This window comes from Argiope bruennichi, chromosome 2, assembly GCF_947563725.1.
Source record: "Argiope bruennichi chromosome 2, qqArgBrue1.1, whole genome shotgun sequence".
In the NCBI taxonomy this organism is placed as follows: Eukaryota; Metazoa; Arthropoda; class Arachnida; order Araneae; family Araneidae; genus Argiope; species Argiope bruennichi.
Window position 1 is genome coordinate 87,682,718 of NC_079152.1, and position 16,700 is coordinate 87,699,417.

Sequence of the window (16,700 nt, forward strand, 5' to 3'; positions counted from 1 at the left end):
TCCAAATTATTTCAGTAATTTAATTTGATTTGCTTATGTTACTATCCAAATCATCCCGAACATGTGTAAAAACACTAACATATATTTTAACCAGGAAGAGAAAAAGAAAAAAAAAAGATTATTCGCATTTTTATAAGATCTTATAAGATGTGGTTTATGATTTCGTCTAAAAAGTATAAGATAAAAAGTATAGAAAATATGTTTCAATTTCATTGTTAAAACCTTAAACCTTACTATAAATATTTTTTTCTCATAATTTAATCTTTTTTTTTATTTGTATTTAAAGTAGTAATTATCATTTCAGCTGCTAAACAAAGCAGGCAAAAAGACACTGTAAAAAGGAGCAGCATTCGCATGGAAAATGTACAGGTAAGTTTCTTTATTTAAATGACCTTTTTTTACATTTAACTGTATAGACTAAATTAGAGGATTTTTCTACAAATTCCGAACATCTCAAATATCGGATAGAGAAAAATTATTTTAATCAGGCAAATAGGCAATTTTCGAGTTTTGAACACATTTAAGATGAGAATAAATTCTGAAAAAATATTTTTTTTTCTATTTTATTTAAATAAAAGACATAATCAGATGTAATGATTGATTTGACTGTCAAGCAGTTAGTTCTTTTTGAAGTTGCTTGAAAGCCTTTATTGGAAACAGTCCCGAAATTTTGAATCATGGTAAAAGGACAAGGGCCATATCTGAGCTGGCATCCTTCTCTCCAAAGTTCCACATTATACCAATATAAGGACCCGTTTCATCCATAGATGATTAGTTCCAAATAATGACAGCGGGCTTGTCCATGGCAATTGCCATAAGAAACAACAACAATGTACAAAGATCTTCTCGCTTTAACTGAAATTTTAGTTTTCAAGCATCAACTGAACGCAGTCTTAAATGATTTAGATGATAGTGAAGACTAAATGATGATAAGGGGTTTAAAGATAAAAAAAGTATAACATTTGTAACAATCTTTTAAATAAACTGGAACACGATTATTATTATTTTTCGAATCATTGCGGAATTGTAAAGGCATGACTAATTATCCTAATCTTATAAATAAGATTTGCACTTGTTAATATTAGATTATTCATCGATGATCCTTTTTTTTATTTGAAACTAAATGAGCCCAATGAAGAAATTGGAAACCATTTCCAAAACCAAACATTTAAAAATACCGGTTTTCTTAAAGCATTATAAAAAAAAATTAATTCTTTTTATTACAAAATTTTTAAATCATTAGCCGCCGAATGACCAATGCACTAGAATTGAATTCATTTTTCGCAACAATCTACAGATATTTATGTAAATACAAATTTTAGCAAAGAACCTCAAAATATATAACATGATAATTGATTATCGTGTACATAATTGAGCTTCGAATACATAATTAACACTTTTGTCTCAAATATCGTGCGATTTGATGTCTCATCATCAATGACAATTATGTTGTTCAATTAATTATTGGTATTTCGACTTGAATTTCCTCTTAAAATATTGAAATTTATTTACTATCAAGTCGAATGATGTAAAATCAAAAGACACATCGCTTTTCAATAGCTATTACGCTGCAATTCATAATATTTTCGATCCATAATAATTTCAATACAATAAAAAAACAAATGAATAGATACTCTATTTTCATTTGAACTCATCAGTAACTATTCTCAGATTTTTTTCATGCCAGTTTTACCATCTTCTAGTTCAATAATACTTTTATTTACAAAAGGCATTTATTGTAATATCATCCACAGATGAATTCGCCTTGGACACGCACGACAAACGTAAAAATATTTCAAAATTAATTCGATGAAAATAATCTTGTTTGATTTCATTCAACTAAAATAGAAAAAGAGTATTATTTAAAAGTACTTACCTAGCTGGATTCTTATTTTTCATGTTCGATTCACTTGGAATTCTTTACTCTTGAAAATACGATCATATCCAATGGAGATCTTGCACTTTGTTTTGCTTGATTTGATTGTTTTATTGAAATGTGCTGATATCATTATCAATAAAAACTATCTAAACCTTAATTTTCTGTTTTTTAAAATACTACATGACAACTGCTAAGAGCAGTCATAATCTTGAAGCACGGCCATTTGAAATAATCATAACACCAAACACACTAAATGAATAATCGAAAAGATAATGTCATCTTAAAAAAACTAAACTGCTCTTTTATTTATTTATTTCCTTGGCCACAAAAATCCCAGGAACTCTGATAAATATGAAGGATTTTTAAAACTCAAAATTTAATACCAATTTGATTCACCAGTCTTCACCAAGTTGTGATCATCTAATAACTTCGGAACTTTTTGATGGGATTGAGCTTTCGATTTTTTTTCAAGCATTTTCTTAAAGTTTCTAATTATTAAGTCCAATGCCTACTTTAATTTTACAATTATTGTTTTTAATTTGAACTATATATGAATGCTTTTAATTTGATCATGATTTTCGGCATTTCGTTTCAAGGCTATTTTTTGAGCAATGCTATTTGAAACCTGATCATCCAGGTATAAAATATTCCTAATACACAATATCATTTTAATAAATTTTACTGAAAGCAATGGCAATAACCCAATTAATAAATATTAAGTTAATATTTTAAATTTCCGATGCACTGGAATTTTATTTTTTGTCAGTACAAAAAAATATATGAAGCAGAAAAAATTGGCGAAATATTATTGTAATTTCAGAAAATTGGGCACTGATTATGTCTGAAACTGTTTCTCTGTATCAAATCTCATTAGAATGACAGGAAGTGTGGTTCAAATTACTTTCCTCTAAAGCTATCTTTATTCTGGTGGTCAATAGTTAGTGATATGATTTCATCATTTCGTCAATGTTCGTCCTTAGACTGCAATAAGAAATTATCAATTAAATGAGAGAGATTTGATGTGCCACCATCAGAGGGGGATTTTACATCTTATAATATCAAATAAAATTTTAAACAATCCTTGATTTAAAAAAAAAAAAAACCCTGATGATATGAAGTGAAGAATGTGAATGACAGCGCGTGTGCTGCAAATTTGAAATGCATCAATTGGAAAACATATTCCATTTTGGATCTGTGTTATCTCTTTGATTCAACTAGGATCTAATCGAACTTTTAAGATGCTGCTATCCGAAAGTTCACATATTTTTTGTAATCAATTATAACATCTAGGAATTGATAAATTTTAAACAAAAAGTTTTTCAAAATTTAAGAGATTCAAATCTCTAGTTTGAAACTTTGAAACATGATAATGTTTTAATTTATTTTATTTTTAAAATTTATTAAGATTAAAATAAAAAAGACTTAAGCTTACTAATTATTAAAAAACTGAAAATAAATAATTTTATTTTTAGATTGAAAAACAACGAACATGCAGTAAAAAAAAAAAAAAAATATGTTCTCAATATACTCGCAGCGCTCACGGGTATAAATCCAGTAACTAAAATAATAAAATATATTTAGATGCTCTTAAAAATGTATTAAAATAAGACAAATAATTGTACAAAAAAGAAATTGGTATCATTGAAAAACTTCAAGAATTAAAATTTAACTTTAAGTAGTATAAAAATGCTTTTATGTGATAACGTGTTGCGAAATTAATGAGCGAAATCTTTAAAATTTAGATTAATTTTTAATCAAAAATTTAATTAAAATTTCGAAGAACTTGACTCACTGTTTTCAAAGAAGCAACTATGTGCTATATTTGGTGATTCCATATCCAATACATTTGTATGGCATTGTATGGCATTACGCAAATCGTTTGATGCAGTTTAAAGATAGTATACCAACCTACAAGCATAATCATGCTAAAATATAATGATCTGACGCATGCATAGTTTGCCAGCATAACAGCCGAGTAGTTAACAAACAGATGCTTTTTTTAGATTGGTTGAGTAGTGTTTTCTGGTGTAAGAGCCATATTTGCCATATTGCTGCGCCAAACACGAGATAGCTTTCTTTTAGAAATTTTTAAGTCATTCATTGACTTTACTTGATATTCCTTCATTTACTTTGCAATTTACTATTGCTGCTTGAAGTCCCACATACATTAATGCATTTGCCAATTGAAAGGGAGATGTTCTAGAAGGACAACTGTTTCTTTCATAGATTTGAGAAGATCTTGACATTTTATAGGATATTCAAATATCATAGGTCAATGTATACATTCGTTACCATTGATTTTTTAAAAAGTGATTTTATGATTATTTCATGTACTGAAAACAAATATGACTTCAATTTATGCCCATCTGCTCTTGTTCGTAAGAGATTCATCTTGTATTTACATAAACGGATTGAACTAAGTAAAGAGTATAGGTGTTAAAATTAAAAACTCGTTTCCTTGATAAATTATAAAAAACAGTTTAACTTACTGAAGGAAAAAAAACCCACAGCAATATTACTATAAATTAACAACAGCTTAATTAAAAAAAATGAGAAGAATCAAATAAAAGCAAAAGTTATTTTATAACTTCTTAGTAATAAATCTAGTGTTAGTTAATTATTGACATTTTACTGCTACTCACCGGAAATCTTTTTTATTGTTATTAATATTTTTAAACGAATTATACAGTATATTCAGATCCTTTGCAGATTTCAATAGAAATCTCAAAGGAGAGATATATTCCATCTACTCCGGTATTGGATATTCCCTTAATAGACCTTGTGAATTTGTCAGTCTTGTTTAGGAAAATGGTCCGAATGGCTGTGCTGAAATTATAGATGTTAAGTTAAAGCAGCTTTCCTTTAATTCATTCTACAAAAAATTAATTAATTAGAAAAAAACCCCATCAATATTCCTATTAATCTTCAATAACTTAATTAAAAATGAGAAATAAAAAGAATCTAAAAGGTAAAATCTGTTTCATTCCACTCCGAAAGCTTCTTTTGCTTGATATTTTTGTGTTAAATTTGTTAATACGGTTTTTTTTTAAGTCTCTAATAGTAATTTGCCATCATAAGAATATCACATCTGCTTTGTACCGTTGTTCCACATGCTCCAATATCTTAATGTGCTGTGGAATCCTTTATCCTCGTCCATTCGTGGTCATTCACTAGTGCTTCCATGACTTTCCTGAAAGTCATGGCAGTTCTAGACAAACGGTTGTAAGAGTAATGAATAAGCTATATTACAATTATGAGCTTATGAGTACTAAGTTTTTTTAACCTGTTAAGGTCGCTTTTAACTAAATCAAAATAATTCTAGCACTTGTGGTTGGCCAAAAAGTTTTTGACAGCTAGGACAAACGAGATCCATAATTTTCGCTCGTTCTCATGAATGGAATTCACGAAATTTTAATTAACCCATATGTGTTATATTACAGGTGTCTGATTTGTTGACCATAAAAAATTTCATTTTAAAATTTTGGTTCCCCCCCCCCCTACTTATTTCAATTTTTTTTTTTTTTTTTTTTTTTTTTGACCTGACGAAGAACCTTTATGAAGCTATTTCATTAATCCTAGCTTCAGTTATAATAGAGACAAAATGATTCTGTTTTGTCGACTAAAAATCCACGAAAAGCCTTTCTTTTTTAACAATCCTCTACGGTAGGTCTCTAATTCAGACAAATTACCCATTATTCATTATAAGATTTTCCAAAAATTAAAAATTCTTCGTGACCAAAGATATGTTATCATATTTTTATTTGTTTAAAAATTAGATTATTAGAGTACCTTTGGAGTGAGAACAAATAATAATATTTTTCCTTCTTTTCTTTTCACGTGATTTTTTTTTGTTCGTGACTTATCTTGCTCTTCGAAGTTTAAAATATTTTATAAATTATCTATACTAAATGTCAAAAAGAATAGCTACTGTAGAAAATTTTTTTTCTTATTTGAAAGCAGCCCATCACGTACACGGAAAAATTCCAGGCACCAAACGAAAATATTGTCGTCTTTATCTGTAAGGAACGTAATTTATCTGGAAACGAATTTGCCCCTAGGAGCCTAGACTTCAGTCTCATCGAACATTTATATAATATCATTGCAAAGAAATTTATTTTAAAATTCGTTTGAGGTGTAACGATAAGAAATGCATCTCTTATGATGATAATTTTACTTGAATTATTGGAAATTGTAGATATATATTACAGTATATAACAAATTAAATTGTCCGAAAGCTAAAAACGATAATATTATTGATAAATGAAAGAAAAAGTTCTTCTTGTTTCAAGGCTTCAAAAAAAAGTCTTTGAAATGAAATATCTTATATAAAAATTTTCAATATGCAGACTATAAAAATTCCATTCAAATGCCTTAATATAAAGTAAAATCATTGTGGCTATATATATATGTAAGCTCCGTATCTCTTCTTCAAATATTGGGCTGATTTCAACCAATCATTGCAAACTTATCCTTTAACAGAAGAAAAAGAAAATTATCAACTTTTCAAACTGCAAATGTTAATCAAATATTCACTTAATTAGAAATTTAGCCTTTTTTGCAATAACTTCAGAGCAAATTATCGAACAAGAAATATTTTAATTTTTTAGTACTTTAAATTTGTTATTTATCGGTAAAAGGATTAAAACGAAAAACTAGTACATTCTTCAAATAATTACAAACGATCAAAGGTAATCAATCAAGTGGTATGATACAATAAAGGAATTGTATGTATTATAATAATTTATACAAAATTACTTTTTTTATTAAAAATATTATACATGAAAGCCTTTTAATTCCGTGCAATTCCAGATATATCAACTAGTATTATATTAAAAATCATAATTCGGATATTTGTTGTTGGTGTTGTTTCTGATTCCAAGTGGTATAGCTGCTTTATACCACCTCCATGAAACCAAAGATCTCTAAAAAGTCCAAAAACAATAGCGGATCCTTTAAAATCTCAAAAATCGTAAAATTTAAACATTTAAGAATATGACTGGGGGATGCTTGATCTGCCTTGCATCAAGGACATTCAGCAAAGATCCTCCGTCCGTGTTGGAAGATGAGGGATTTGGTGTGTCCACTCAAAAAAAGAGAGAGAGCCGTTTGCGGTTTTCTAGAGATATTCAGACGGTGACACCAACCGGGACTCTTACCAAAGTACCAAGGGTGAGCAGGTGGGACTCTCCAAAGCGCACTCGACTCCATCTTTCTGATAGAGGAAATTTCAGAATAAGTTAGTGAATTCGGATATTTAACTGAGTGTGATGATACACCACTAAGGTTCACCTTATAATTGACAGAGTTATCAATAGATTGTAGTATATAAATGAAGAAGTATTCTTTTGTTATGGAACTGGCTGTAAGAGAGGCAACAACTTTTAAAATTTCCATTATTTAATGCATTTTTTTTTACTATATGACATAAGAATATAACTATAAGCAGGTGACTTTGACTTTCCAACTGTAAAAATTTAAAAATCCTATTTAAATTCAACATTTGTAATTAGATTCAAATAGTTTGAAATGGAATGAATGATTATATGTAACACCATAAATGTAATTCGATGCTATAACAGAGAGAAATAAGCTTATTAGCTTGCGTAGTTCGCAATATACAGTAGTATATAGATAAATTTTCTTCTAATGTGAAACGCAGAATCTGAAACTATGCTAGAGAATTATTATTATATGAAACCAATTTAAGATTAATACAGAATAATTTTCAATCAGGAAAATAAGGGTAAAAAGTGAAAGCTCGTTGAGAAGTACATTCTGTTATATGGTGAACAACTGGGTCATTGGTATATAATGCCCGGAATGATAATTTTCCCTCTGATGATTTAAACGAACAACAGAGAAAAGTTGTTCTACATCGATTGGATCTTGCTTTTAAATTGAATTCTGTATTAGTGCCGTGACTAAATAAATACAAACACAAGCATGAAAATGAAGTCCAGAATATAAACAAACAAAAAAATCTTAAAATGACATTTCTTAGTTATAAGGTATAAAATCCCCTCCCCAAAAATATAAAATATGAATTGAATTTTGAATTAAAAATTACATTATAGATATTTAAGAAATCTACATGAGGCTTATATTTAACAAGAAGCTAAAATTCATATTTCTAAATGCTTCCAGAAGCTACAATTCATTTATAATAAGAAATCGTAGCTTAAAAATATTAATAATCTATTATTTCCAAACTAAAATTGAGAAAACTGGAGATTTTTTTTTCATTTATTTTCACAAACCTGTTATTGCGCAGATGAAAATTTGGAGAAAGGAAGGGAGAGAAGTATTTTAAGTGCCATCCTCGTCATCTGGCCACGATCCAGCATCAAAATTCCAAAAAGCTCTTTTGTAGTTATAAAAAGAGTGTTAATCTAACTAAACAAAATTAAACTTCAAGAAGGTTCAGATGGAACTCTTGCAAGATTCAGGCATTTTTTTAATTATTTTAATTTAATCCCTATATAAACAGTTTTATGCAGTGTATATTTTGACAAACTGAAGAATTAGAATATTGGATTAAGGGTTTTTTTCAGACATTTGACTTAAGTATTTCAAAAATAAAAATATTCAATAAAAAATTTTTGATTTTAACTTTTTTAAATAAAAAGGTTTTTAAATTTTTCAACAAATTCTAAATATTTAAATACAAAATTTACGAGAATTCTTGACTTGCCAATCAGTCAGCCAAATTATAAAAGAAACAACAAATCTACAAACAATTTTAAAATCATAAAAAATTTTTTAAAAAAATTCAAGAGTTTGAATATTATTTAATATTAATTTGAATATATTTAAATACATCATAAAAAATCAAATAAAAGCACAAAATAAAACAGTCTGGAGGTTTCAGAGCCCTTCAACGTTACTAGGTCCCTAGGCAGTTGCCTACTTTACCTGTTTGATAATTCGACCCTAGATTGTGAATGGCTCTTCATAAATGAATCAAAAAAATTAATTAATATTAAAAAGAATTTTTAAACTAAACAAGTTTATTTTTTTGAAAAATAGTCGCATTTTAAAAATATACAAATCATAAATTTATCTTCATAGCTTTGTCCTTTTTCAATAAAAATCTTATTTCGAAAGTTTATAAGTGTAAATATTTTTACCATTCTCCAATGACTGCAGCGTTATTTCTATCTTCCAGATCAGCAGCTTGAGCCAGAAATTCCTCGATGCTCTAGCGGATTATTCAGCTGCACAAGCATCCTATCGGGAAAGAAAAAAGAAGCTTTTAAAGAAACAACTAGAAATTAGTAAGAAATATTCATTCGTACTTTTTTTATTAGAATTTATTCTTATCCTTATTTAAATACATTTTCTTGGGGATAATTGTAAAGTCGAGTCATATCACTCACGGATGTATAGAGAGATGAAAGACCTGAGTCGGTAAAATTTAAAGGGTTGCTCGAATGTAATATTTTATTCTGCATGCCACTGACTTTTGGATAAATTTGCTTGCAGTGTTAAAAGAAGAACGCGAAGTCTTATGTCGATATTTTTGTGAAATATTTTCTGGTATTTAGTTGAAATGATTTAGATATCAAGAGCGAAACTTGTTGACTTAATGAAATCGGCCGATTACATTAGCTGCCTGGAGGTTCTGTTTCATGTGAGTATAATACTTGCATTATACAAAATCATTTTTTTTTAATTCATTGATTTCAAAAGAAGTTATTTTTGTATCGATGGATAAATAGCCCAAATAGTTTTTTAACTTATAAGTTATTTTAACTTATTATTATTATAGTATTTAACATTTAACTTATCTTATAGTTTTTAACTTATTTCACTTAACGGATTCCACATGTGTGCAATATGTCTGGAATGAATAAACAAAAAAAAAAAATGTTGTTTCGCATAGGTTAAATATCCGTCGATTCTCTACAGTTGACATATATCATGTTAGATAAACATGATATATGTCAACTGTAGATAATGATATATATCTACAGATATTTAAATAAATTTCTGTAGATATATATCTGATGATATATATATCTTCTGTAGATATATATCTCTGATGATATATATATCTTCTGTAGATATATCTCTGATGATATAAATTTCTGATGATATATATCTACATAATGATATATATTTACATATCATGATATATGTCATTGTTAGATAAACAATGCAATTGATCGACAAATGATAATGATGCTAGAGAAAAACAGAAAAATGAAACTTACATGAAATAATTTTAGAACGAATTACATGAAAATTCATAAACAATGAAGAAATATATGCCTCTTAAAAAACTTGACTGAAATTTTTTAAAAAGTATGTCAAATATTAAATATTTTAATAAATGAAAATTCTTTATATTTTTTATGTTCTATAATATTGTTTATAATAATAATCTATCATTGATGAATTAAAGAGGTTGTAGTTAAGGCTGTACTCCCATTTCAGAATTCAGTGGGGAAAATGGGTCTAATAATTAATGAGAATAAAACTAGATTTATGATTGCTATTGAAACTATGGATACATCTCATATGAGGATGAATAATTATAGTTTTGAGACAGTAAAACAATTTGAATATCTGAGCACTATGATCTCAAATCGTAAAGGCATAAAAATCGATATAAAAAGAGGCTATCCATGTCTACAAAATATTTTTATTAAATCAAAATCTATCAGTATAAAAGCAAAAATAAGTCTATATAAAACTTTGATAAGACCTTTTACCCTCTATAGTAGACGTTTAACAAAGAAATGAACATGCTTTTGATGTTTTAAATACAATTTTTTTAAGAAAAAAGGAACATCTCCAAACCAGTAAAACAAAAAAACTTGTAAAGGCAACGAATTGTATACGATTATAATATTTATAAGAAATATAGATAACCCGGCATTGTCAAAATAGTAAACGCATCTTAGAGTTCGCTCCATATTCAAACTTCTAAAGAAAGAATTAAACACCTCCACTTATATAGTCTCCACGAAAGGGTATTTAATTTTTTAGAAGGATCTGCAGAAATTGGTTCCGAATAATTAATAATATCGGTTCCGATACTGTCCTAATTCTCGTATTTTCTGGAACCTTCATTTTTTTCGCCAAATCATAAAATGGTTTGCCAATATGGGAATACATTGGCCTAACATACAAAAAGAATACCTGCAATTCATCTTTAGTATCAAACTAGCTACGCAAGGGAGGCATATTATAATAGATTCATAACAATATTAAGTTTGACTCACTGACATAAAAAAAAACTGACGGATTATCTATACTTATAATAAAGCTCAATGTGTGTGTGTGTGTGTTGGCGCTCTACAAGCCAGACCGTTTGACATACAGCTACCAAATTTGGTACATGTATACCTTGGAGGTTGGGAATATGCACCTGGGGTTTCTTTTTTCGAATTTTTAATTAGAATTTTAATTATTAATTAAAAACTAACTTTCCTGCCAAAAAAATCTTCCATTTTCCCCACCGCCAACTTTTCCGCCAAAAAAATCTTCCATTATCCCCAGTGCCAAACGAGAAAGGCTTCAGTTTTTTTTCTCCCAACAGTAATGAGGCTAGGGTTAAAATTTTTCGGCGGATTATTTCAATCGGTTCTGTTTATTTTTTTAATGTTTGATGCATTTAAAATTAAACATTGTTAATGAATCAATCTTTCAGATTCATTCTGAAGTACTTTTGAATTAAAATAAAACAGAATAAATGAAATTAAAAATTTCTTATCCGCATAGCGTTACCCCAACTGGCGTAGAAAAAAATCACGTATTTGCGTTACGTAACCGGCGAAGAAAATTCACGCATGCGCATTCTGTTCTGATTGTTGCCATGACAACGTTATCAATGGATGATTTAAATTATTTTTGGGTTAGTTGCATGCTTTTGTAAGTAAATTGTATTTATGTTAGTTATATATTTTTTGTATATGCTTATAGTTTTAAGTACATCGTTTTTTAAGTAGTTTTTTTAAAACCTGTTTTCAACCGTTTATTTTAAACGATTCGTTTTATTTTCTTAGTGTTTGATGCATTTAAATTTAAACATTGTTAATTAATCGATCTGCTCATAATGAATCTAAGAAAATTTTGTTGACCAACTCTTGAGATATTACATAAATTTAAAAAGATACTCTTTAGTGCCCATAAAGTTTAAACGCTGAGTGACTCTATTTTCAGTAATCAGATTATAAAAAAATGCTTTGTTTCAGTAAAAAATATTATTATATTAATTGAAGATAAATTCTTTCCACTTTAATTTAAAGCATAAATTCTACGGGTGCTAACAGAAAATGAGAGAGATACATATTACGTTATGACTGAAGGCCTTTATAATATTATGAATGAATTATATGATAATCAAAATTTGAAGTTTTAAAATATTTTGATGAAGAAGCTATTAAAGTAGAAATTGCATAAAATATTTAATTATTAAAATTTTAACGAACATTAAGATTGGCGAACCGGCCACTTTTATTTAAAGCATAAATTCTACGGGTGCTAATAGAAAATGAGAGAGATACATATTACGTTATGACTGAAGGCCTTTATAATATTATGAATGAATATATGATAATCAAAATTTGAAGTTTTAAAATATTTTGATGAAGAAGCTATTAAAGTAGAAATTGCATAAAATATTTCATTATTAAAATTTTAACGAACATTAAGATTGGCGAACCGGCTGGTCGCCAAAGGCGGCTAGTCGGTTTATAAACTTTAGTTCGAAAACAATAAAAATAATAGATAGCGCAGATTCTACGAAAAATAACTCAGTGCTCAGCCTAGAATTAACAAAAGTAAGTTTAAATACACAGCATGTTATCGATGCGACACACAGTATGCACAAAAGTATCGATGCCGTCTGTCTCGGAAGGCAATGAGATGGGAAAAATTATTTAATGTGTCAAAAATGTTATTAATAATATTCTTCGAATTCTTCAAAATTCTTCAATTTTTTCAACTCTTGTAGTTCAATCTAAAATGACACTTAGCCAATTAGAACATGCTTAATTCTAATTCCTCGATAATTTGAAAAATTTTTACTAAAATAATGCTAAGATATAGACTAAATAGAATTTTCTTTGGTTATTTCAATCTCAAAACAAAAAGTTGTATTCATATATTATTATTATTTAAACATTTGAGCTCCTTACGTTTTAGAGATGATAATTATTTTTAAATTCCTTAATTCGCACATAAGTTTTGCAAATGTAAAAACAAATTTTCCCACTCCCTAAAGCGATTAGCAACAGCAAAAATTTAATGATTTGAAATCCAGTTTCTGACAAATTTTAGTCATCGTCACACGAACACTCCTTCATCTAAACTTTCCTGTTAACATTTGTGAAATTTAATATTTGATTCCTTAACGGAATTAAGGAATTAAACTAAGCCGTTAAAAAACGCAAGAGTATTTTTATATTATATAAATCGATTATTTTAAAGTATTCTTCAATGCACATTGCTTTTTACTTGCATTATTTAATTAACATCATATTTGATATAGTCAATCCACAGCTCTCAATAGGGAATAAGCTAATCAAGAAATATCGGGGCGTTGGGCGCAATGCCAACTAAACGGACATTTCAATACCAATCTCTAATAACCCATTATTTATAGCCTACAAATCTTCTAAGCTTCTGTTTTCTTCAGTAACCAATAACCAGATGATCTCTAAAATTTTTACCTAGATTTTTTATTTTCCATTCATGATACACGATTACTATAAATATATTTGCACATTCCTAAAATTTGTTGTATTTGAAATATTTAAACTGTAAATTCGCTGCCAAATAATCATTACTTTTCTGAAGTCTGACAAATCAAGTCCTTAACTGCTTTAAAGTAGTATTTTTAGTAAACATGTAACATATTTTCTATATTCATCCTGATTTCATTGGCTAGTTATAAATATTTCAAATACTATATGCATGCAATGTCAGAAGAATGTAGTAGCTCTAAAAATATGACGGCGTATTTCTAAAAATGTGGAAGTATGTAAAAAAAAAAAAAAAAAATGAATGATAACCACAGTAAACAGAAAAAAAAAAATCTATCTCGAAATCTAAAGTCTGTCGATATAAAAATCGAAATTACCGAAAACATATTTTTTATTGAAATTGTATAATCACATTATCAATGAAAAATCATACATTGACTACTTCGACTCGCCTTGAGGCACGCGGAAAAATCTGAATGACCGAACCGCCGTGACAGCATTGGCGGGAATAAAGATTAAGTCCTAAAGACCATCACCAGCAACTCTTCATGTGGGAAGCACGTCCTGCCATCGGTAGGAAACCCCCTGACCACCACCATTTCTGTAACCACCGAAGACCAACCCCCATAACGGAAGCTTCTCAGTCTCATTTCTGAGGTGCTCCTCATGGTGGGACCATTATCAATGAGAAAACTTTTATACTTAAAATATGGTACTCTCTATGACTAGCTGTGGAGCAAAATGCTCCACAGCTAGTCTTAGTGAGCCCCATGGAGACAGTACTTTGATATCATATTTTAAAGCCAAACATAGAAAGATGAAAATTTGATATTATACCCTGGACACTTGTTCGTACATTTATTAAATCACTGATGATAGGCGAGAGCGAAAATATCATTTATATCGGGTTCTATATGTCTTCACTTCGCCACAGAAGGCGAATGATCTCCATCAACATTTTCAATTTTATCTTTGCAACAAGAGCGGAAATTAAAATAAAAAAAATTATTCATTTTATGTTCTATAAGTTCTATTCAATTCTAAAGTAAAATTACTTTCTATCATGTTTGAAAATATTCATTTTTTTCTCAATTTGTTTGAGATAAAATAATGTTAAATGAAAGTCGGCTTCATCGAATCTGTAAACTAAAAATACTGAAATTACACAATTTTACTTAAAATTAATGAATAATTGATGTTGCATTATAATTAAGAGAGAAAAAAAAAGATTTTTAACTTAAGGCCAGTTAGTTTACAAGTTAGCTACTCAGAAAGAGTGATAAATTAGATGGAAAAGGAATCGCAAGTCCACTCGTCTAAAAATATTCGCCTTTTTCAATTTTTCCATTCTGATGTAATCATATTTGACAAAAGAGCAAGTAAGACGAGATTCAAGCCTTCACAAGAAAGGAAACGATTGAATTTCTATGAATAAATGAATATTCATCTATTGAATAATAAATGAATTAGTTTTCATAAAATAAAATTAACATGCTTTCAACCTTTTTTTAGGACATGAAATCTGTTTTTGAATAATTAGTTCAAGGCTGCATAGCATTTGCAAGCAACACATAAGCATATCGACTTTTTTTCCAGGTCATTCTCAAATTTCATGAGATCCCTTCTCTATCATGAATAAAAATAGTCTTCATGTGGTTAAAGTCTCTGAGAAATTGAAGAATATTAAATCTCCATGTTAACCGGTCTATAGATTTTGTTTTGATTTCTTTTTATTTTATCTTGCGCAAGGTATACATAGAAGAAGTGTCAAAATCTTGAGTAACAAATTTGGCCTCGAAATTTTGAATGGATTGATGAACTTTCATGTTTTAGATCTTAGTCAGAAAATTTTTTCTTATGACTTTATCTCAACATCTACGAATACTCAGAAACGTAACTAGTTAGGTGCATTAAATTCGGCGCGAGTAGTTTTTACACCTGTTTTATAGATTTCTATCAAATTTTGAATACAATCCACCGACAGAAAGAAAATCTTTTAAACACTTGACTGATTTTCTCCACTAAACCGATAAACTAAGCAAAAATGCTGCTCTAGTTATTGAATACTATCTTTATATGCACGTTATCAAACGCAACGGAAGAAAATATTACATACACATATAAAGCTATTGAGTTTATTACTTGCGCGCTTCCATTTCATTTAATGTAAATTGCATATATATTCATTTAGGTACAAGTTATAGTGGATAAAATTGAAAACGATCTTTTGCAAAAATCTGAAAAACCAGAGGAAATTGTCTTCCCAAAACTTGTTTACATATTCTGTAATAAAGGTATTATCTCTTTTCGGCAATTAGTAACCAGCATACGTGTAACAGAAAATACAAAGTACAAGTACCAAGGAATCGAATATGCATATTAGACGCCTTTTTTCTGATCAATTGAAATCAAAATTTGTCATAGAAATACAATTGCAGTCAAAAGATAACATACCTAATTTAATTTACTTATCATTTTACATTATCGCATTTATATGCATATGAAAGTAGAGTTGGTCAACCTTTTGACAGATTTATTTCGAAATCTGGTAAGAATCTACATTTCAGGGGCTAAAACTATAAATTAAATTTTATTTCTCTAAATTGTTGCTCTTATTAATCATCCCTTTTACATGTATCGGGGAGTACAAATCAGTAGATGGTCAAGCTCTGGACGGATTTGATTTAAAATTTATGAATATGCATTTTAGATGCTAAACCTGTGCACCAAATTTTACTTTAGTTCCTTACGTTTTGTAATTGTTGTGCTCACTTATACTTGGGCAGCCGGACAGACAGACTTCCTTAGAATGGATTTTTTTCAAAATTTGAAATAAATCTGCAAAACTGGTGTTAAATCCATTACTAAGTGTCCTCCGTCAAACTCAAAGCATTTTTAAAAATGTGTTTTTCGGAGCTGTGGAGGTCTGTAACCTCGAGTTTCGTCAGAATTTCGAATTCGTATTTTTTGGCGTATATAATACTTTCTTTTTGTAAATTTCATATACAAGAAGAAGAAAAAAAGTACCATAATCATTCATAACCATCATATTTGTTTAAAAAAATTCGTCATTATTGGAAATCCATTCTTTTGAATTCTTATATGGCAAA

The 16,700-nt window shown here is 28.6% G+C and overlaps 1 protein-coding gene across 4 annotated transcripts in view; it reads left to right on the forward strand.

The window, feature by feature from the left end:
* The window catches only part of LOC129961621 (syntaxin-1A-like), a 60,217-nt gene that overhangs the window by 11,233 nt on the left and 32,284 nt on the right, over positions 1 to 16,700 (forward strand). For all 4 annotated transcript variants that reach the window (XM_056075130.1, XM_056075132.1, XM_056075131.1 and 1 more), the window contains exons 4-5: positions 305 to 369; positions 9,045 to 9,153. In XM_056075130.1, the coding sequence (XP_055931105.1) occupies positions 305 to 369; positions 9,045 to 9,153 (174 nt within the window). The remainder of the gene's footprint in view (positions 1 to 304; positions 370 to 9,044; positions 9,154 to 16,700) is intronic.